The 19,913-nt window shown below is 54.6% G+C and overlaps 3 protein-coding genes across 3 annotated transcripts; 2 read left to right on the top strand and 1 right to left on the bottom strand.

The window, feature by feature from the left end:
- The first annotated feature begins 103 nt into the window (after positions 1-103).
- SMAC4_04153 (uncharacterized protein) lies at positions 104-9,943 on the top strand. The gene is made up of 5 exons (XM_066090065.1): positions 104-796; positions 1,225-6,085; positions 6,156-9,198; positions 9,259-9,351; positions 9,407-9,943. Coding segments are annotated over exons 1-3 (7,833 nt in total). The 5' UTR covers positions 104-794; the 3' UTR covers positions 9,126-9,198; positions 9,259-9,351; positions 9,407-9,943.
- A 724-nt stretch (positions 9,944-10,667) lies between these two features.
- On the bottom strand, positions 10,668-13,818 carry SMAC4_04152 (uncharacterized protein). Its single transcript, XM_003346672.2, has 2 exons — positions 12,608-13,818; positions 10,668-12,536 (listed from the first exon to the last, which is right to left on the bottom strand). Exons 1-2 carry the CDS (start codon positions 12,960-12,962, stop codon positions 10,720-10,722), a joined length of 2,172 nt encoding a protein of 723 aa, XP_003346720.2. The 5' UTR covers positions 12,963-13,818; the 3' UTR covers positions 10,668-10,719.
- Positions 13,819-16,111: 2,293 nt separating this feature from the next.
- SMAC4_04151 (uncharacterized protein) lies at positions 16,112-19,399 on the top strand. Its single transcript, XM_003346671.2, has 6 exons — positions 16,112-16,371; positions 16,476-16,628; positions 16,698-16,710; positions 16,788-17,709; positions 17,772-17,882; positions 17,943-19,399. Exons 2-6 carry the CDS (start codon positions 16,550-16,552, stop codon positions 18,822-18,824), a joined length of 2,007 nt encoding a protein of 668 aa, XP_003346719.2. The 5' UTR covers positions 16,112-16,371; positions 16,476-16,549; the 3' UTR covers positions 18,825-19,399.
- The last annotated feature ends 514 nt before the right edge of the window (positions 19,400-19,913 follow it).

Raw genomic sequence — 19,913 nt, 5'->3', positions numbered from 1 at the left:
ACCGACCATAGGCGACGAATCCACACCACGGAAGAGGAACGTGCATTGACTTTTTTTGTCTTGTTGGTGGTTTTTGGACTTTGCAACTCGCTCCCATCAGAGACCGACGGACAATAGAAACAAGAACAGGTACCACCGGGTGACACGCGTTTGCCATCATTTCAGCCTCAGCCGCACTTTGAGTGACTTCAGTTCCACGTTCATTCATTCATCCATTCATTCATTCCACTTTCAACGTCTGGACTGTTTCCGACGGTACCTATTCGTTATTCGCCTGGAGTCACTGCAGCCCTGGACCGACGACGGGACAACAACCAAAACCCACCTACCGCCTGAGGAGGTAACTGCCCTGCAGGTGGAACTGGAACTAAACATCCCATCTTCAACATTTTGCTCATCCCATCTTTTGTCCAACAGCGCCACCCCGTTCCCCACGTCACATCACTCTAGGCCCGTGACCTCGCTCCGTGTCGGCAACTCGAAGCTGCCAGAGCGTAGCATCCGTTCTGCGACCTTTGCAGCCATCATTCCCACCACCACCGACTTCAAGGAGCAGCAACAACAACAACAACAACAACAACACCACATCACAACACACACCTCACCGATAGCACCACATTTGATAGTGTCATCGACGACAACAACACCACCGCCACCAGAACCAACACAACAATCAACACAATCAGCATCTCCTCGATATACAGTATATACCATCAAACACAGCATTGTGTGGGCCCCCGGATGCTGCGCCGAGCCGTCTAATCGATACTCAAGGGCGCAGGCCCTCATTGCAAATGTATGTGTCTTCATTATTATACTACCACATCAGTATCCATACGCCTGCCGTAGAAAGCACGCGTCTCTTCTACGTGACGCACCAGCCCGAACGTCTGCTGCGTCCGCGGCCACCTAGGCCAACAAACGCGATATCTACAAAGCCGAAAGGGCGGCCTCAAACGCCAACTTATCGTGCCCAACAACCGCCGCGCCAATGTCCTACTTCCATCACCACCAAGACAACGATCACCGCCATGACAGTGTCCCACACCCTCGCCATCTAGCCGCCACCACCTCTCCCTCCTCCCCTCCACTGCCGCCTCCTCCTCTTCCTCTTCCTCTTCCTCCTCCTCACCATCACCGTGGCCAACACAACCGCACCCCCTCCTACCACCACAGCCAGCACTACACTCCTCCCCCATCTGCTCACCACTATGATTCCTACAGGTCAAGGTACAACGGCAGTAGATACGACGGCGATCGCCGCTCCCGCTCGCCCCGGGACCGCTCGCCCCCACCCCCTTACAGAGACCGCGGAGACCAGGGAGACCGCGGCCCGCTCAACTCTCAGCACTTCGACGGTGACCGCCGACGCCAGTCCCAGGCCGACCCGCGCGGCGGCTTCCAAGGACGAGACTCCTTCGCCGGTCGAGAACCACCCCGCGGCCCCAAGGCCCTACTTCTGGATCCACCGAGTGGACCGCGCGGCGGTGGCTTTGCTGGAGAATTCCGTGGTGGGAGAGGTAGAGGCGGCGGACGAGGCGGTCGAGCATGGCGGGACGACAGCAGAGATCGTGGACGAGATCGTGAACCACCCGACTTCCGAGACAACCGCCCACCTTTCAGAGACGACCGTAGCCGCGAACGCGACCGAGAATGGCACCCCCCTAATCGAGACCGCGATGCCTTTGTTCCGAGGGGTCGGAGGCTTTCACCCCAGGGAAGGCCGAGATCTCCACCCGGTCGTGATATGGGGCGGGATATGGGCCGTGACATAGGGCGGGACTTTAGAGATCCTCGGGACATGCCGCTGAACGTTGATGCCGAGCGCGCAAGGCGGGGTTCAAGGGATGCTGGACCTTTATCGGCAGGCTCATCATCGTCTGATCCTCCTTTTGCACCCATCCCTGATCGTGGTATACCAGACCGTGGCATACCGGACCGTGGCATACCGGACCGTGGCATGCCAGACCGTGGAATGCCAGATCGCGGTATACAAGACCGCGGTATGCTGGATCGCGGCATACCAGATCGTGGCGGATTTCGCGGCGGATACAACTCCCGTGGCGGAAACCGCGGCGGCAGAGGAAGAGGCGGCGACTGGGATAGAGGCGGGCGTGGCAGAGGCATGTTTTACGACGACCATAGGGACCATCGCAACTGGCAGCCTCGCAGTCGTTCTCAGGAAAGTCGATGGGGGCCCCAGAGGGATCTCATGGATGACCGGGACCGTAGAGAACCACCTGCTAGGTACATGGACACGGTCAGGGACATGCGCGATGATCGTGACCCCAGGGAAAGAGATAATCGTGAACCACCACCCAGACAAAAGTTGGACCGCGTGTCGCACGAGCCGGTCCCGACGACAGCCAAAGATGTTTCGCCGCCCCCGCTTGCCCCGTCTGCTCCCGCTTTTGGATCAGTTCCTAGCCGTCAACCTTCATCGGCTGAGATCCAATCCGTCACGGGCAAGGCACCGCCGACCGGCCCCAGGGCTCTCATCACCGAAGAAAGGCAGGACAGACCTTCTCCGGCCACTGGCCTCCCTCCCGCCAATATTGAGAGGGGACCCCCAACCGGCCCTTCCAAGCCGCTTTTGCCCGAAGGAAGCCCTCCCATACCGGTTGGCCCGAGAGCCCAGCGGTCCAGTAAGCAGTGGATCAACCCAACTCTCGGCAAGAAGATTCCTGAATCGCCAAAATCCGCCCGGTCTCAGAGCTTTGTGTCGCAATCACAACATGGAAGGCCCTTTGGCGGACATCGTCCTGAATCTTCACATTCTGATCACCATGGCGAGACAGAGAGAAGGCCTCGTAGTCCCGATGCCAAATCTGAATCGCATCTCGTGGCAGCCGACGGACAGGCTCGTAACTCGCTGCTCACGGGAGCAAATGACACGCCAATCAGGCCTGAGAGGGGCACGCAATCTGCGAGGGCTTCGGTGGACAGGGATACCAGAGCATCATTTGACAACAGAGATATGAGGATGGACTCTTTCGGGGGACCTCATCGCCCCTTCAGAGAACTGGAAGTTGAGCGGCGCGACGAACGACCTGCAAATATGGCACCATTGCGACAGCGAGAGGAGCCGGACAAGATCAGGATTCCCGAGCCTAGGGTGCCGGTCAAGCGGAAGCGTAGTGTTCTTGCGATCCCCTCAACCACTCGGCTCCAGCTGCCTACTCAGCAGTCCTCACTTCCTGGCACGGAGTCGGATGATGACGAAGACATGGATGACTATTTTGAGGCTGAAATCACGAAGCAGGAATCCGAGCTCAAGAAACTCAAGGATAGCACAGCCGGTGTCCCCATGCAGATTGTCAGGCAGTATGCATGCGCTGTTCACGATGCCGTGGTCAAGGTGGTCAGCGACAATGTTCCTCTTGTAGACATGATTGGTGGCCTTCCAGAAGGATACTCGTTCCCTCGACCGGTACCGAAAGTCCACACACAGAAGGAACTATCACCCGAACCTAAGCCTCAGCAACAGTCACTGCTTGATCCGAAGCCGAAACGTCCGCCTGTTCAAGATGCCGCACCTACCGCTGTTCAGAAGAAATCCGCTGAACAGGCAGAGAAACCGGTTGAGAAGCCGGTAGAAAAACCAACAGAAAAATCGGTAGAGAAGCCGGTGGTGAAGCCGGTAGACAAACCAGTCGAGAAACCGGTAGAGAAGCCAGTTGTGAAGCCGACAGAGAAGGCGGTAGAGAAGGCGGCACAGAAGGTGGTAGAGGAATCGGCACAGAAACAGGATGAACCTGAGCCGCCCCGTGTCTCGCAGCCTGAGCCTGCACCCGAGCCAAAGCCGGTTCCTGAGTCCAAGAAGGAAAAGGCACTCGAGTTGCTGCCAGAGAAGCTGCCAGAACCGGAGCAAAGTCTACAGCTTCAGCCGCAACTTCAACCTCAACCTCAACCTCAACCTCAACCTCAACCGCAGGCACAAACGCAGGCACAAACGCAGGCACAGGCCCAGGCACAGGCCCAGGCACAGGCGCAGGCACAGCCACCACAGCTACTGACAGAGCCGGAACCAGAGTCCGTGACGGAACCGGAACCGGCACCGGAACAGGAGCCGGAAGTAGAACAGGAAGCGGAAAGTCGTGAACATGCTGCCACGGAACGGGAATTTTCAGCAATCCCAACCGTCGAGGGGAATGAGGAGACGGTGTTCCACCGTCCTGAGCCTCAACCCAAGATGGAGGAAATGGATATAGGTGGATCAGGTCTACCTCCTTTGCTAACTGTCCAAGAGCACAAGGTCGTCGACCAAGATGTCGATATGGTCGATGCCGATGACGAAATTCGGGATGGCCTACAACCTATTAACAAGTCCGTGGCCTTACGCGATGTGAGCGGTGATGGAGGGAGCGTTTTGCGATTCCCTCAGCCGTTCGACCAGCCCACTTCTGCTGCTACCAGCCCATCACGCATGGACGAGGACAGCGAAGAGAGAACCGAGGACGACGTTAGCGTTTATGGCAGCGTTGAGAACATCAGAGAGCTATCCACCACGCCGCCCACTGATGAACTGCCAGTTTTCAACGTTAAGCCCTGGCACCAAGCCAGCAAGGTTCGCAAGCTCACAGAGCAAAGTCCTGGGTTTGGAGCGTTCTTCATGGGCAACATCCGGGATATGGCCGCGGAGACGGCGAAGGAACAACAGGAAGCGAAACAGGTATATCGCCAGAACTACGATGCCTACCTTCGGTTCACTCTTTCAGATGACCCCATCGCCGTCAAGAGCCGAAATCAATTCTCGCAGTCGGATAAAGATAAGGCCTCGGGAGGTAAGGGTCACTCCGGCTCTGATCATCACGGTAAGGAGGGGGGACGGAGAACAACTAGTCGCTTTTCTACCGAGCTCGATGTCGAGTATGCGATACAAGAGTCGATTAGAGAAGCACAGGAGAAGAAAGAGCGAGAAGAAAGAGCTCAACGGGAAAAGTATCGGACCGACAAGGAGGCTGTGATTCCCGAGATGATTTGGACAGACGAAGAAAAGGAGCATCAACTCTTTGTCGATACAGCGGGCTTGCTCCCCTTGGAGAGGATCGTGGAAACCTGGCAGGTGGTTCCATATCATGTCAACTTCACAGAGGAAGAGGCAGAGAAGTTTGAGAAGGCATACCTCGAGTATCCCAAGCAATGGGGCAAGATCGCCCACGAACTTCCGAACCGCGACTTCCACTCGGTCATTCAGTACTACTATGCGAAGAAGAGAGAGTTGAATCTGAAAGAAAGGCTTAAGAAGCAGCCGCGGAGGCGGAAGAAGGGACGTGGTAAGCAAAAATACAACGCCTTGGTGTCGGAACTGGGGAATCCCGAGAATGAGGCAACAGAGGAAAACCAGGAGAACGGGGAGAACAACAACGGTCGCCGTCAGCAGCCGCGCCGCGCTGCTGCTCCTTCCTGGGGCCATGAGGCCACGCCTAATGCTGATTCTGACGGTGCCACTCCTTCTGCCACTCCCGGTCGCAGGAGAGCAGGCACTACCACAGAGCCAAAGAATGACAGCGGTGCTGAGAAACCGGAGGGGCCCAAGAAAGGTGGCCGCAGAGCTCGCCAGCCCAAGGCAGACAAAGAGCCAAAGGTGCCGAAGCCCACTCAAGCAATCGCGCCGACGCCTCCAGCAGGTTCTGCTAAGGGCACGAATGCCAGGTCTCGGTCGAATTCCACTAGAGTACAGAACCCTGAATGGATGCCCAACAAGACTCCGGCGGAACTAGGCGCCGCCCGCGTTCAGAACCCTATGTTCGACGTGCCCCCTGGAAGCATGCAACCACCGCTGGCGCCTGCTCAACAAACGCCTCTTGCCAGTCCCGAAAGAGCACCGCCTTCATTGGCCTCAACAACCATTTCCGAGGTCATGGCTCCTCCTTCCCTGCGTCCGGAGCCCCCAGCGCCCCCGGCTTCTCTCCCTACCTTCGAGATCGGACAGCCATCTGGGCCTGAGCGCATTCGCACGCCGCAACAAGCCTCTAGCTACTGGAGTGTTTCGGAATCTAATGACTTCCCCAATCTTCTACGCTCCTTTGGCACCGACTGGAGTGCAATTGCAAACCACATGGGAACCAAAACTCAAGTCATGGTAGGTGCATCCCGTCTTCTGCACAGATGTTTGACGCAAAGACACGAACAGCTGACAAACATGTATTTAGGTGAGGAACTACTACCTGAGGCAAAAGAAAGAGGGCAAGCAGGAATGGGAACAGATTGCTACCGAGGCCGATCTCAAGAAGCAGAGGGGCGAGAGGCGACCTGCTCCTCCCACTCCCTCTGCAGGACCAAGGAAGCGGTACGATGTTCCTTCCTCGTCAGGACATCGGCCGTTGGCTGCTGCGGAAGCCGACGAGCCACAGCCTGCCAAATCAGAAGCAGCGCCGGCCAATCAGCCTTTTAGCCGTTTCCAGGTGGTTACTCCGATCCAGGCGTCACCCGGAACACACAATGCGCTTGTGCAACGGTCGCCCTCAGTAATACCGGCAACTCTACCTTCGGCGCCGGTGGCGGCATCGGCAGCTGCCGCAGCAGCTTCGGCACCGTCGCCGCAGACACCGAGCGGGCCCGGACCAGCGGTCACACAGACTATGTCTCCGGTGCCTCGTCCACTTCGGCAGCCGACCGCCACCTTCGCATTTGCGGAGAGCGAAGGCGAGCCCATGCCGGTATCGCAAGCTCCGACTCAAGCACAGCATCAGCCGGTCCGTATCTCGCAAAAGACCGCTCCTGTTCCCTCTTCCGCCATGCCCTCCGCGAGCGAGGCCATGTCTCGTTCAGCAGGATGGATTTCCGATGCCAATCGCCCAATGCCCTTGCTGTCCCAGCAACAAGAGGTGCGCGAAGTTCGCGAAATCCGTGAAGGACGGGAACGGCAGATCAGGATGGAGCCACTCCAGCCAAGAGAGCAACCGCGACCGATGGAGCGCCCGGCCATGCGCTTCAAGCAGGAGCCAGAGCAGCCAATGCACCACGGAGATCCCTTCCAGACTTTTATGCCTCCACAGCGCTCCATGCAGCCTAGGGCGGAGGCGGCGCCCATGGGACGGCAGGATCCCCCAAGGACCATGGCACCCCCCACTTCGCAGTCTTACACACCGCCTCTCCAAGCTCAACCTGTCCGCAACCTGCTCAGCGAGTCTGTACCCTCCCAACGCACGCCTCCCCAGCTTAGCCCGGCGATGGAGAGGCCGCCAGTACCGAGCACGCAGCGCCCTGTGCCGACCTCAATGCAGGAACAATACCCCGCGAACACGTCCGCCGCTCAATCTGTTCCTCCGCCTCAGGCTCCGCCCGCTATGCCTCATCCGCCTGAGCAAAAGAAAGTCAGCAGCATTTTCTCCTTACTTAACGATGCTGCCCCTCCAGCGCCAGCGCCAGCCCCTAAAAGGGTCAATGATGTTGTATCCATGCCTGGAACCGCGTCAGCGTCAACTCCGCCGCCTCAGCAGATGTCTACTCGTCCTCCCCAGCCGCCGACTACTATTGCATCGGCATCCCAGCGTAGGGACACCGAAGCCGCTGGATACCCGTACGCTCGCAATCCACCTTCGGCCGCTCAGGCTGCCATCCCATCATTGAAGCCTTATCATGCTCAGTCGCCACAGCCCCAGCACATGAACGTTGCCAGGCCGAGTATGGGCTCAGGCATGGAACAACAAGTTTCAGCAGCTGGCGACAACAGGGAGTTCTACTCACGACATCAGTATCAAACACAGCATCAGGCGGGCGCCTCAAACTCTCCCGTGTCTCATCAGGTGCATCACTACTCACAGTCAGGGCAACATCCTCAGCAACATTCGCAGCAGCATTTACAGCAGCAGCAGATGGCATATTCAAGTCAACAGCAATATCAGGCCTATGCCACTTCACAGGCTCATGCTGCTTCGCCTACGCCGCAATACGCAGCCCATCCATCTTCGCTCTCAGGCCGACGCGAAGCTCAGTCGGCTCGGGAGGAATGGTCATCGACTCAACAGGGGCAGGCCGCTGTTCCAAGTCTGCAGCAGCGACAGCAGCAACAACAACAACAACAACAACAACAACAACAACAACAACAACAACAACAACAGCAGCAGCAGCAGCAGCAGCAGCAGCAGCAGCAGCAGCAACAAGGAGGTTGGCCGCCGTCGCATACACCATCCAAGTCTAGCCAGGCTTCTGTGCCATCTCAAACAGCTTGGGCTGCACAACACGGTCCCAACGTCCAGGCTAAACCTCCACAGATGGGCAGTGCAATGTCGCAGCAGCAGCACTCGTGGCAGGCTACGCCTACCCAGCAGTCACATCCTCTCGGCTTGAGAGAACCTACTCCACGTGGCCAAGCAGTATATTCTGCTCATGAAGCACAGAGCCCCACTGGCAACGTTGTCTCACATCAACATCATCGCTCGCTCGATGGTAGGAGCCAATTCCCACCGATGCCTGATCCTCGGGATCGCCAAAACCTACGGAGAGGCGAGCCGGTTCCGCCACAGGGTCAGCCATACGTAAGATACGTCAATACCCCTGGTCCTGGCCATGGTGGCCCTGGTGGTCCCCCTGGACAAGTTCCTGGACGAGGAGAAACCCCTGCAGATATCAGGATGCAGCAGATGTCCCAGGCTAGAAGTTATACACCGGGACCTGCCAGTGCCGGATTTGATGGTATGGGTCCACCACCCTCCTCCTCGCTAGGCTACCCAGAGCAAATTAGGGATGCTCAGATACGCGACGCGCAGTTACGGGAGATGGGCTCTAGAGATCTAGGTCGCGATCCTCGAGTCATCGGCAGGGATCCGCGAGAGCTCGGTCGTGACCCTAGAGAGGTAGCCGCTCAGCAGCGGGAGCAGCATGCGGCACAGTTCCAAGCTCAACAGCAACATGGTGTCCCCGCAAATGCCACCCACCCACAGCACATTCAGGTCCAGGGCCATCCTCAGCAGCACCAGATGCCCCAGCATCAACAACATGTTCAGCAGCAACCGATGCAGCACGACATGCGCAACCCGGTTCAGGCATCTCATCAACAGTACACTCCGCAACACCACCAAGGCGGCATGATGGGTAGACAACTACGACCACAGCACCAGTATGACCAGCAAGGGCATGGCCCCGGACCGGGTCAGGGGGATCCTAGAAGGGCTGGCTAGTTATCTGCGGGGGGATCTCAAAAGGCTGGGAATTGGATACAGGTCCCGGCCGGAATGTGTTCGGCGTGTGGTGGTGAGTAATCTCCTTTGTACCACTTTTGGGACCAATTACTAATACATTGACATCGAGTAGGTTCCATGCGGCGTAGCTATGTCATGAGCGGTAAACATTTTTGTTACGCGTGTTATACGCGCCGGTCACCGGGTAGGAAATGTATAAGGTGTGGTAAGTCGCCCCGTTCTCGTGGGTAACCTTCCTCGCTCACAAGATGTTGAAACAGGCTATGTTGTCGCCCCGGATTAGCGTGTCGGGAAATCACATGATCGTCAATGCGTATCCGGTATTCAAACGTTCAGGGGACATCGATGGTCAGATGTGCTCGAAGAGGAGGCAGAACAAGAAGCGGGTGAAGAGGATGAAGAGCGGGCGAATGACAATCAATAAAGAAATACATGGTTTAATCGAAACTGATAGATACATACAGCGATGATAGGAGGAAACATCATTTGGCGCGTGGGCGAAAAAAAAAAGGGGGAAATACGCTAAACCTAGATATATGTATTCGTGTAGAAACGAAGGAAGCGGAAAGGCCTACACTGCTCCTTCCCGAGCGAGAGAGGCTGCAACGGGGCCCGCCCGGCGAGTCTGCGGATTCTTGCTTGCTATGGATGGATTGATTCCATCAGGCTTGGTTCGGGTTTCCATCAAGACGGTGGACGAAGAAGTGATGGGTGAAAGGATGGATGGATGGATGGGGGTTTAAATAAATTTGAATCATGCATGCATGCAAGCAAGCAAGCAAGGAGGGTTGTCTGCTGCGCAGTGGTTGTTGATTGCATCAAACGTTAGACAAAGAAGAATAAATAACAAGTATAAAATACTGTTTTTTATTGTTGTAACCAAATTATATTATCTTATGACCTAAGGACGGAAGGAAGGGGGATTCGGTTCTTTTGGAAGACAAAAAGATGAGGAGGGATATGATGGTGGGCGGTGGATGGTGGATGGGATACATGGAAGGCATTTTGATGCAACATCAACTGATGAGTAAGGTGATGATAAGTAGGTAAGGTTGATGAAGCTTTTGCATGTGAAGAAGCTTCAACGTCACGATACTCAAACGGTGGTAGAAAACAGTTGCGTGATAACTGCATCTTGCGAGGCTTCAAGTCCTGAATTCAAAAAATATTTTCCTAAAAGAGAAAAAGAAAAAAATCTCGTCGAGGGATAGCTTTATCACAACCCACGTACCTACGTAGTAATTGTAGTACATAAAAAAGGCCGTGTATGGTAAATCCCGGGCACATAATCAAGTGCTACTGAAGTTGAGGCAGTGTATAAGTATGTAATACTTCAACATTGATACTTTAAACATTGATGGGTCTTTATGTGTGTATATGTGTATAATCGTGTTCGCAAATCAAAGATTGAAAAAAAACCAAAAAAAAAAAAAACAGGCTAACAAAAGAACTGGGTATCATCATTTCTCCAAGCATATCACTCATCCTAAACTTCAAAACCTCGCACCATCCACCACTCCTTTAGAGGTAACATCTGTCTACTCTCCTCCGTGTCATCATCCGTCGTCCATTGTTATTGCTTTCCCTTCTCACTCTCATCCCCCTGCAACTGCCCATCTCCCTTCTGCTGCCCCTCCTGCACCCCCTTCCCCCTCCCCCGCTCAACTCCCTCAAGTTCCTCAAGCTTCTCATCAATATCCAGCGCGGTATCCAGCGTCCCCTCCCCCTCCCCCTCCTCCAGGTCATCATGCGTCTCATGTCCATCATCCCTCCCATCCCCATCCCCTCCAGTACCCTCATCAGAAGCAACACCAAGTCCATACCCCGGCACGCTAATCATCGGAAACCCCATCGGATACGCACCAGGCGAACTCCCATCCCACGCCTCCGGCACGAATCCTAGTCCGGCGGCGGTTTGGCCGACTTGTTTATCTGAGGGGCCGTAGTAGCCATCCAAAGAAGTGTGTTGTTGTTGGTGAGAGCGGGGGATGAATTCGGCTGTTTCGGAGAGAACATCGAGGGGGTTGTTGGTGTCTGTGCTGTCGTTTCTTGCGTGCGGGCTATTAGGGTTGGGACTATTGTGGATGAGGTTGGGGTTGGGACTGCTAGGATTACTAGTCCTTCTCGAAGCGGGTGATAGACCGCCGAAGGAGTTACGCGGCAGCAGGCGATTATTATTAGGGTTGACAGGGAGAATAGGGGATTCTCCAAATATGGTATTGGAGGCGGTAGCAGTTGCGGGTAACTCGACGAACATGCCACTCGAATCAAGCTCGGGGACGTCGTTTAGTCCGCTGCCGGATGCGCCTCTAGCATGACCACCAACCAAGGGACTTCCCACGCCGTGCGTGATCTCGCTTCCGTCGGCGGAAAGTTCGCTGGCGTTACTTTGGTGCCGCCAGTGGTTTTGGTTTTGGTTGCGGGTGCTGTAGTGATATCCCAACCCGGCGGTGCTTTGGCTGTCTACGCTCTCACGCATGCCATTGTTCTTGTGGAGATGGGTACCCGGTGGTGGTGAAGGGCCGTCGAAGTAGCCCGTGTTCGGATCGGGACTGACTAATCCGCTCCCGTTATTACCGCCGCCGCCGTGAGGTGAGACCATGCAAGCATCGCTCCCTGACCTGTTGTGTCTACCACCATGTGCCCCAGGCTGCGGCGTCCCCACCAAACTGCTCGTGTTACCCGTGTGATCCCCGGGCGTGTTCGTCTCGGTCATGAACATCAGAGGATCGGCGCTGGCGTTATCAGCGTCCGAGGGGGCTCTAACGTGCAGGAATCGGCCGGATTGTTCCATTTCCGTCTTGGAGGCGCCGGTTTTGGAGGTCTTGGTGTACGAGGCTTTGGAGTGGTAGCCGGAGATGGAACCCTTCTTGGATTCCATGGCGGACTCGACCCGCTTGAGACGGCGGATGATGAGGAAGGCGGCGATGATGACGATAATCAGCAAGGCAATGGCGCCGCCGATTATGCCGCCTAGCTGGGCGCCCTTGAGTCCACCGCCGCCGTCGTCGTCTTTGTTGTCTTTGGGAATGGCGGAGGCTTTGGGAACGGAGGTGGGCATGAATTTCGGGATGACGCCGGCACCATCGTCGGCGGCCGTAAGAGCGGGAGGAGGCGTGGGGGTGGTGAGGACGGCGGAAACTTGAGTGGTGGTGATGGTCTTACCGCCAGAGGTGATTGTGAGGATATCGACCAGGGTGGTGCTGAAGGGTTCTGTTGAGTAGCAGGCGTCGACTCCGCATCCCATGCTGTTTGGGCAACAGCCGTAGTTGTAGGAAGATGGACAGAGATTATAGTTGGTAGGGCACGACGTGAATGTGTTTGTTACGCCGTATGGTGCTATACAGCCTCTCACGGCGTCACAGACCCAACCCTCAGGACAGCATCCCTCTGATATCTGTTAGTTACAACGAACCACTGAGGTCAAGACGGACATGTAGAAAAGGGCAAAATGAACTTACGTCCGGCCGTTATGGGACACCAATAATATCCTACTTTCCCGCACGCCGTACCCAATGCCGCTGTCGTCGCTGAGCAAGCATCGCTTGCACACTCATACTGATCCGGACAACAACCTCCACCCAACGACTCGGGACATAGGGAATGGTTGACCGGGCAGGTGAGATCGTCGTCTCCTCTTCGTTTGAGCCGTAATGGCTGCGGAGGAGGTGTGATTTGTGGTTTCTTTGGGACCCTGTGAACCGTATCCTTCTCCAGCAGTGCCGCCTCCGTCGTTTGCGACGCCATCGCTTCCAGGCCGAAGAGAGCCATGATAAAAACCGCAACACACGACGAGCACGACCAAACGCTACGCATGGCGGCTCGTTCTGTTTCAAATTTCGAATTGATTATTTTATTTCCCGTTTCTGCTTACTGTACCTCCCGTCCTGGACCAGTGTTGGTTTTCGTCGCTTAAAGGCGTGGTCTATGCCGTCAGCCGCTGTGTATTGTCGAATGCGCCGCGAATGCAGATGTTCTCTAGAGGTATTCACCCGAGAGTCGTAAAATGCTGAAAGAGGGGAAAGGTGAGTTGAAGGAGGCGTTTCCGATCATTAAACGGGTTTCTGAATCAGTGCGATGAGGTAACCACGAGATCGAAGGATCAGACCAGAGTTTGGGCAGGCAAGGTCTTTTCTTCTCTGTCCGAACAGGGTCGCTGGCGATAAGACCCAAGAAAGCAGTAATAATCCTGCTAAGTGAGGTGCCTATTATTGCTGACAGAGGACCCGGTTCTTCCTAGAGGCGGAGCAAGTGAAGCGCCACGGGCCTACGGTTGGTATCCGAAGGGAACCACCAGTAGGGCTGAGACAGCACATTAAACGCGGTGCGCGCAGACGGGTGATGGCAGGGCAGGCCGCCGACAATGGTTTCCGATCCCTGGTAATAACTGAAGCGTGATGACGATGATAACGATGGTGGTGAGATTCAAGATCCAGAAGCTGAAGAGAAGATGAGAGAGGGAGTTCAGCTGAGGTAAAAAAGAGAGGACGAGGGATGATGATGGCACCCGAAATCCCAAAGGACTGGGAAGGGATCGACCATTCCCGTCCGGTTCCTGTGGTTCCTTGTGCTCTCATCTTGTGAATCAATACCACCTACCTGAACGCAGCCTAGCTCCAAAATCCTACTGCGAAGAATATTCCACCTCACCCACATTGCCATTTCGGGCAACCATTGAGAAGCTCCCATGCAGGCTGGGGAAGCATTTGGAGTGACTGCTCATACAAACATGGTCCCTCTGTCGGTGGTTTGACTGAATGTTTGACAGTCGTCGTGCCTCATTCTCACTGACAGCCCCCCTCACGAGCCAGCCATGGTGGGTGTTTTCCCTCTGTGGCGTCGGCTCTGGACCACTGGCAGCCAATGTGTCTTTCTCTTGTGTGCATCGCTAGTCTGGATTTCGGACATGATGATTGGCCTACGAGGTAGTGCCGAATGGAGGGCTTTCATGGCCAAGCCGTCAGAGAATGGTGGAGGTGTCCAAGGGAGTGCAACTCTGTGGCTTTCGCATCAAGCAATGGTCCGATAAATCGAATATCGATACGACGTTTGTGCTCTGGTATCACTGCAGTAAACTGCGTCGGCGCGGCGGATACGTGAGGATACGGCGAAGAGTAAGGACGAGGCCACCAATGAAGCGGCCCATGGGCGGCCATGGTGACTTGCTTGTGCGCAAGCCGAAGTGACCCAACTGCAGCACTTTTACTCGGAGTGGAGGGTACGGCCGAAATGAGTGAGATGAGGGACTCCTCTCTAGCCTTGGTATAAAACCCAAGACACCTTCCCTTCTGTGAGATGCTAGCGCATGACTTGTGATGGAGGTTAGTGGGATGGATGATGGGAGTTGTGAGAGATGTAAGCGCTTACTACGCGCGTCACCACCAGCTCGCCATTTTGAGAAAATCTGAAGGTTTGTTACCTTATCAGAGAAATAAGTTTCAGCAGGAGGGGGATGTGGTTTGCCTTTTCTTATTCGGTTGCCTAGGTAGTCATCTCACCGGACTAGTTGATAGTTTCGGGTGTGGCATAGCCGGGCTCCCTCGGTATGATTATTCAACGGTGTTTGCGCTCCCAATTGAAGTTATTGAACAGCCGCGATAGCAGTGAAAATACCCGGCCGTTCAAAGCTCTCTTGGTTCAACACTTTCTTCCGTCTGGTTGTGAAGATGATGTTGTTGAAAGAAGTGGAAAGTCAACCGTGCGTGCCGACGGATGTTGGAGAATAATTGTTAGTGCATATTACTGTTGACACGTGCCCACAGGTGGCCAAAGCGCGCTGGAACAATGGGACAATGGCTGCCCCGTCGGGTTCTCAGCGAAGTTTGGGGAACAACAACTTGCACATGTCTGGACGGGACTCTCTCCTTGTCCAACGTCCAGGTCGACAACCTCAAGCCACCTCCACACTCTCACCAGTACAACGACAGACGGGATGTTGGGATCCGTCCCGGCTTCCAACATGATCCTACGGCTATATCGAGTCGTTATATCATCGGGCTGAGCGGTGTGGCACAGCAACGGGTACCACAGAGAGAGAGGCGCTCTCTTCAGTCAAATCATCTGATAGCCATTTGGGAAGGTGGCTGAAGAGGTAGCATCATCGAACGTCGTTAAACAACGGTTGACGGGTAGAGGCATAAAGATTGCTGCGCAGGATAAGGTGTCTCAGGGTGCGTATCTTGGGACCGACAAGGAGGTTAGGAGGCTGCGAACGGTGTCCTGCATTTGCTTCGTTACAACACATATTGCTCGGCTTCGTGTTGGCTGGTAAAGGTGGTTGGTGAAGAAGACATGCCGAGCACGGAATCAAGTCTCCCCGCATCGCCAATCTGTTCTGGGATCTGTGCGCAGTTAGATCGCTATAATAAGGGACGGAAGCCATCACAGGTTAGATTCCGGCATGTCGGTACGATAGTTGAGAGATTGCCTGCTCTTGCCCTGCTTGGGGATAAAGGCAGCGTGCTCCGATCAACATGCCCGGCGTCATCGGTCCGAATACCAGACCTGTTGCTCACCGAGGTGAAAGTCGACCCGACTCAGCTGCCGTGATTGAGGAATCCAATCTATTCCAACCGCCGTTGTTGAACGAGATATACACTTAAGCACAATATATCTCATCACAATGCGGCTCTGATGTTTCGGATCACGGTTAATGACGCCAACCCTTCTTGAGAATGGCTTCAGGTACGGACTCAATGTCAGTGGATCGGATCAAGGTGACAGGTCTCTGTTGAAAAAAGGAGTATAGACTCCATCTTCCCCGCGTTACTCTTTCTGGGGAAAGGTGGAGGGAAGGTGGAGGTGGAGGTTACCGAGGTGGGGGAATCTCCGCACTTTCACCCGTTCCTTCTCCGCACATCTGGGCCAAATAACCGGACGTTATGCCTCTCCAAGAAAAGCTCGGAGGCAGACCAGCGAACAACTTGGAACCTCCAATTGTCTGGGAAGAAGAAGAAGAACAGGCTTTTCATTCTTTTATGCGCACCCCAACAGAGCACCCTTGTTCGCCTCTCCCCAAACTCGGCCTCCCTCGTGACCTTTGCTCACAAGCGAAGACATTCGTTGTCGTCAGTCAACGTGTTGGACGTAGCTGGCTAATAACCTCATTACTCCTATGACATATCGTAGTCACCGCTCCTTGCTCCATCTTTTCATCATGATCACAACTTACTCGCTTTGGTCATGATCTGAAGTTCCCCCAACCCACCATCAATAACAAAACAAGGTGAGCACCGCTTTTTCACCTTCCTTTTACGAGGTACCGAATAGGGGGTAAAACCAGTTGGATCCATCATCTTACTCAGAACTCCAACTGAACCTAGTTCAAAGCTTTCCATCGGCACTTGGCACAAACCCGATCCCACGCAAGAGACGATGCTTTCTCCATAATCATATCCAACAAGATGGATCCCGCAAGTGTAAAAATGCTTCTTTATACACGACTGGCTCCTCCAAAGGAGCCAAAGAGACGATCAAGAGCCGGTAAGTATCCACCCGGAATGCACTCCTCGGCCCTAGTTCTCCCGTTAACTTGGAACCAACCTGCTCTAGGCTGCACCTTTTGGTACGTTATTCCCTGTACCCGCTCGGTTTTTCGTGAGATTGCTGTCCCGAATCAAAAGTAGCTGACCTCTGGAAAAGCAAAGAAAAGGTTGGTCCAGTCCTTTCCCCCGTCTTGCAAGTTTTGTTCTCTAACCAAGCATCTATACCACAGAAGAAAAAGTGTGATGAGGGACGCCCACAATGTTCACGCTGCGTCGAGCATGGAGCGACCTGCGTGTATGAGGCCGTGCGGCCTCGAAGGCGTCGAAAGACCAGCCTAGCGACATCATCAACATCTAACAATGATGGCCGTAGGCTATCTCTCCCCGGGAGAATGTCGGACTTTGGCTACGACAGCGATAGCGTGAGTCCTCCTGAATTTTCAGAGGCGGACTACCAGTTTCCACCAACACCAGACCTCCTTCAGAGCAACAACTCTTGGAACGCGCCTTCACCTACGCCGAGCTATCCTCTCATCTCTCCCACGGAGTCACTCTTCACATTGCCGGACTTGGGTCACGTCGAAGAGTTGGCTGAGGATGCTAAAGATGGTGATGGATATGTGGCAGAGTCATGGACAAACCAAGCAGCAGTCACAACAGTATCACGACCAACGTCATATTATCCAGACTTGGCCATGATAGCACCATGTCCGGTAACATCACCTCTGTTCGAATTCCACTCGCCGGCATTCTCGGAGTTTACGGACCGCCCCAACCGACGAGCTCTTGTGGATCACTTCTGCAACATCCTCTCCCACCTAATCGTATTCCGGGAGGAGAGTGGGAATCCGTTTCAACAGTTGGTGCTGCCACTGACACGACAGAGCTCGCCTGTACTAAACGCCATTTTTGCTCTTGCCAGCGCCCATCTGGAATATCGAGGGGTTCAAAATGATGAGCATTCGCTCTTCTTCCACAATCAGGCCATCCAGGGACTCGGACGTCTAATAGAGCAAAGTGCCAAGTCGAACCGGAATGAAATCCTGGCAACTATTATGCTGCTCATCTACTATGAAGTGGTAAGCTTCTATAGCCGATTGTCAAGGTTGGGAGTAATCCTTGCTAATTTGCCCCCGTTTAGCTGGTTCAAAGAGGACGATCAAATCTCGTAGATGGTCACCTCAAGGGGGCACTCACCATTATGTGCACCAACCCCGAACCATTAGACTCAACCAGCATCTTTCTTGAACGGGTTCGCACATACACACCCCATCTCAACTCTACTTACTACTAATCACTAACATACTTCTAGGCCTTCCGTTTCTACGATGTAATAGCCGCCCTCTCCAACGGCCGCGCCCCCCTCTCCGCCGCTCCCACCGCCGGCTGCCTCATGCCCTTCCCGCCTCTCGGCGCCCCCATCGCCTCACCCCTATCCAACGTCGACACCCTCCTGGGCATGGCCACCACTTTGTGGCCCATAATCCACCGACTCTCCAGCCTGGTCACCCTAAAAACGGACCTGCAAGCCGCCATCTGGAGCAACGCCTCGGCCTCCAAAATCTCCGTCTTGCGCACCGAACTCGAATCAACAACCCAAGCCATCGAAGCCGCCTTATCACGCTGGCAACCCCAACTACCTCCAGGTTTCGTTCCAGATGAACAAGAAGAAATCGCTGAGAGCCGCAACAACCAGCCAGTTGACATCATCTCCCCCACCATTGCCGAACGCAGCCGTCTCCACTCCATCTGGCACAACGCCCTCGCCTATCGCCACTCCGCCTTCGTCTACTTGTACAGAAGCGTACAGTGCTACCGGCGCAGCCACAGAGCTGTGCAAGAACATACCCACCGGTCTCTGCTACACTGCGCTGCCACCGTAAAACATGAGGGACCCATGGGGGCATTGCTGTGGCCGCTGTTTGTGGCGGCGTGCGAGGCTGTGACAACCGAGGATAGAGGGTTGACGGAACAGGCGTTTGAGAAGGTCAGGAAGAGGCAGGGGATGAGGAATATTGAGCGGGCGTGGGAGATTGTGAGGGAGGTTTGGAGGAGGGCGGATGAGGCTGAGGTTAAGTCAGGGACAGGGTGTGGGGTGGAAACGTCAACAGGGGAAGTAGAAGAAATGGGAACTGGAGGGGACTTGTGGAGGCAAGTTAGCAGGGAGATGGGGGTTAGTGTTGTTTTTGGGTAATGAGAGGAGAGGAAGCTGCCCGATTGAGGAAAAAGGGCGTTGTGATTCAAGCAGGTCAGGAGACAGCAAGAAGTCGATCGAATGGAGAGAGATCTCATTTAGGAGTGTTGCGGAGTGTTTGGCGGAGAGGGGAAAAGGTTTGATGTCATGGCATGATATGGGAAATACCAAAATGACCCGATCACTATTCTTTCCTATATCTTTTCTGCTTCAGCTGACGGCTTTGGAGCCATGTGAAGCAAGTGGGTATAAAAGAAGGTATCACCAACCTACAACGCCAGATACAGGACGCTTTGGAACAGGAATCTGCATGGGTTCATCGTCCCCTGTGAAGTGGAGATGGCTTCATATGTTAAGTTTTGGGGCTTCCTTCCCTCTGGAAGAAAGGGCCTGAGAAGCCCGAAAAGCATCGTGGAAACGCTTGGATCTTAAACCACTTTAGGTAAGATCGAGCGAGTCCGAGACTATAGGTAGTTACTGTATTTCCGTCTGCAATGGCTAGAATAGTTGGTGATCCGGAGAAGACTCCGTGATGATTGAGCTACTGCACGAAAAGGCGTTCTGATATTTACAAACCTGCAGGGGAAACACAGCTAGCTACATAGCTGCCTTTCGGTGAGCCCGCCCCCGCCTATTGAGGTTACACAGGCAGACAGGCCAAGGAGGTCCAAGCTCCGCAGCACAAACTGAGCCTCTAAGCTCAAAGATGTGAAGTCACACAGAAGTTGGGAAGTTGGGGAGAACAGAAGCGGGGTAAGAGAGAGGCATCAATCAGCATGGAATGAGGGCGGTGATACAGTCCTATCTTATCTAATGTAAGTACCCGATATACCCGTCCAGGCATTTCAGGACATCTAGACTCACAATGCCCTAAATGAATGTCCACAGGAAGGCCGCAGATAATATGGGGTATTTATTTCTGTTCTCGGTGCTTGGAGTTGGGTTCTCCGGGTTCGAACCGGAGCAGCGGCGTCGATGATCGCTGGGCTCCAGCAGCGGGAAGGAACATTCGCTGGACGGGGGCCTGGATGCCAGTGGAGTCGGACGGAAGCTGCACGGCAAGCTCGACACACCTTGGGTAATGCACAT

The sequence above is a fragment of the Sordaria macrospora genome, chromosome 5 (genome assembly GCF_033870435.1).
Source record: "Sordaria macrospora chromosome 5, complete sequence".
In the NCBI taxonomy this organism is placed as follows: domain Eukaryota; kingdom Fungi; phylum Ascomycota; class Sordariomycetes; order Sordariales; family Sordariaceae; genus Sordaria; species Sordaria macrospora.
This window is presented reverse-complemented; position numbering and strand designations above follow the sequence as displayed.

What these genes read in the sequence shown, in the direction of transcription:
- SMAC4_04153 (XM_066090065.1), top strand. An exon ending in GAACCAAAACTCAAGTCATG is followed by an intron (nt 6,086 to 6,155) that starts GTAGGTGCATCC and finishes ACATGTATTTAG; the next exon opens with GTGAGGAACTACTACCTGAG.
- SMAC4_04152 (XM_003346672.2), bottom strand. Translation starts at nt 12,962, where the DNA reads ATGCGTAGCGTTTGGTCGTGCTCGTCGTGTGTTGCGGTTTTTATCATG. An exon ending in GTGTCCCATAACGGCCGGAC is followed by an intron (nt 12,537 to 12,607) that starts GTAAGTTCATTT and finishes AACAGATATCAG; the next exon opens with AGGGATGCTGTCCTGAGGGT.
- SMAC4_04151 (XM_003346671.2), top strand. Translation starts at nt 16,550, where the DNA reads ATGGATCCCGCAAGTGTAAAAATGCTTCTTTATACACGACTGGCTCCT. An exon ending in TGCTCATCTACTATGAAGTG is followed by an intron (nt 17,710 to 17,771) that starts GTAAGCTTCTAT and finishes GCCCCCGTTTAG; the next exon opens with CTGGTTCAAAGAGGACGATC. An exon ending in CCAGCATCTTTCTTGAACGG is followed by an intron (nt 17,883 to 17,942) that starts GTTCGCACATAC and finishes ACATACTTCTAG; the next exon opens with GCCTTCCGTTTCTACGATGT.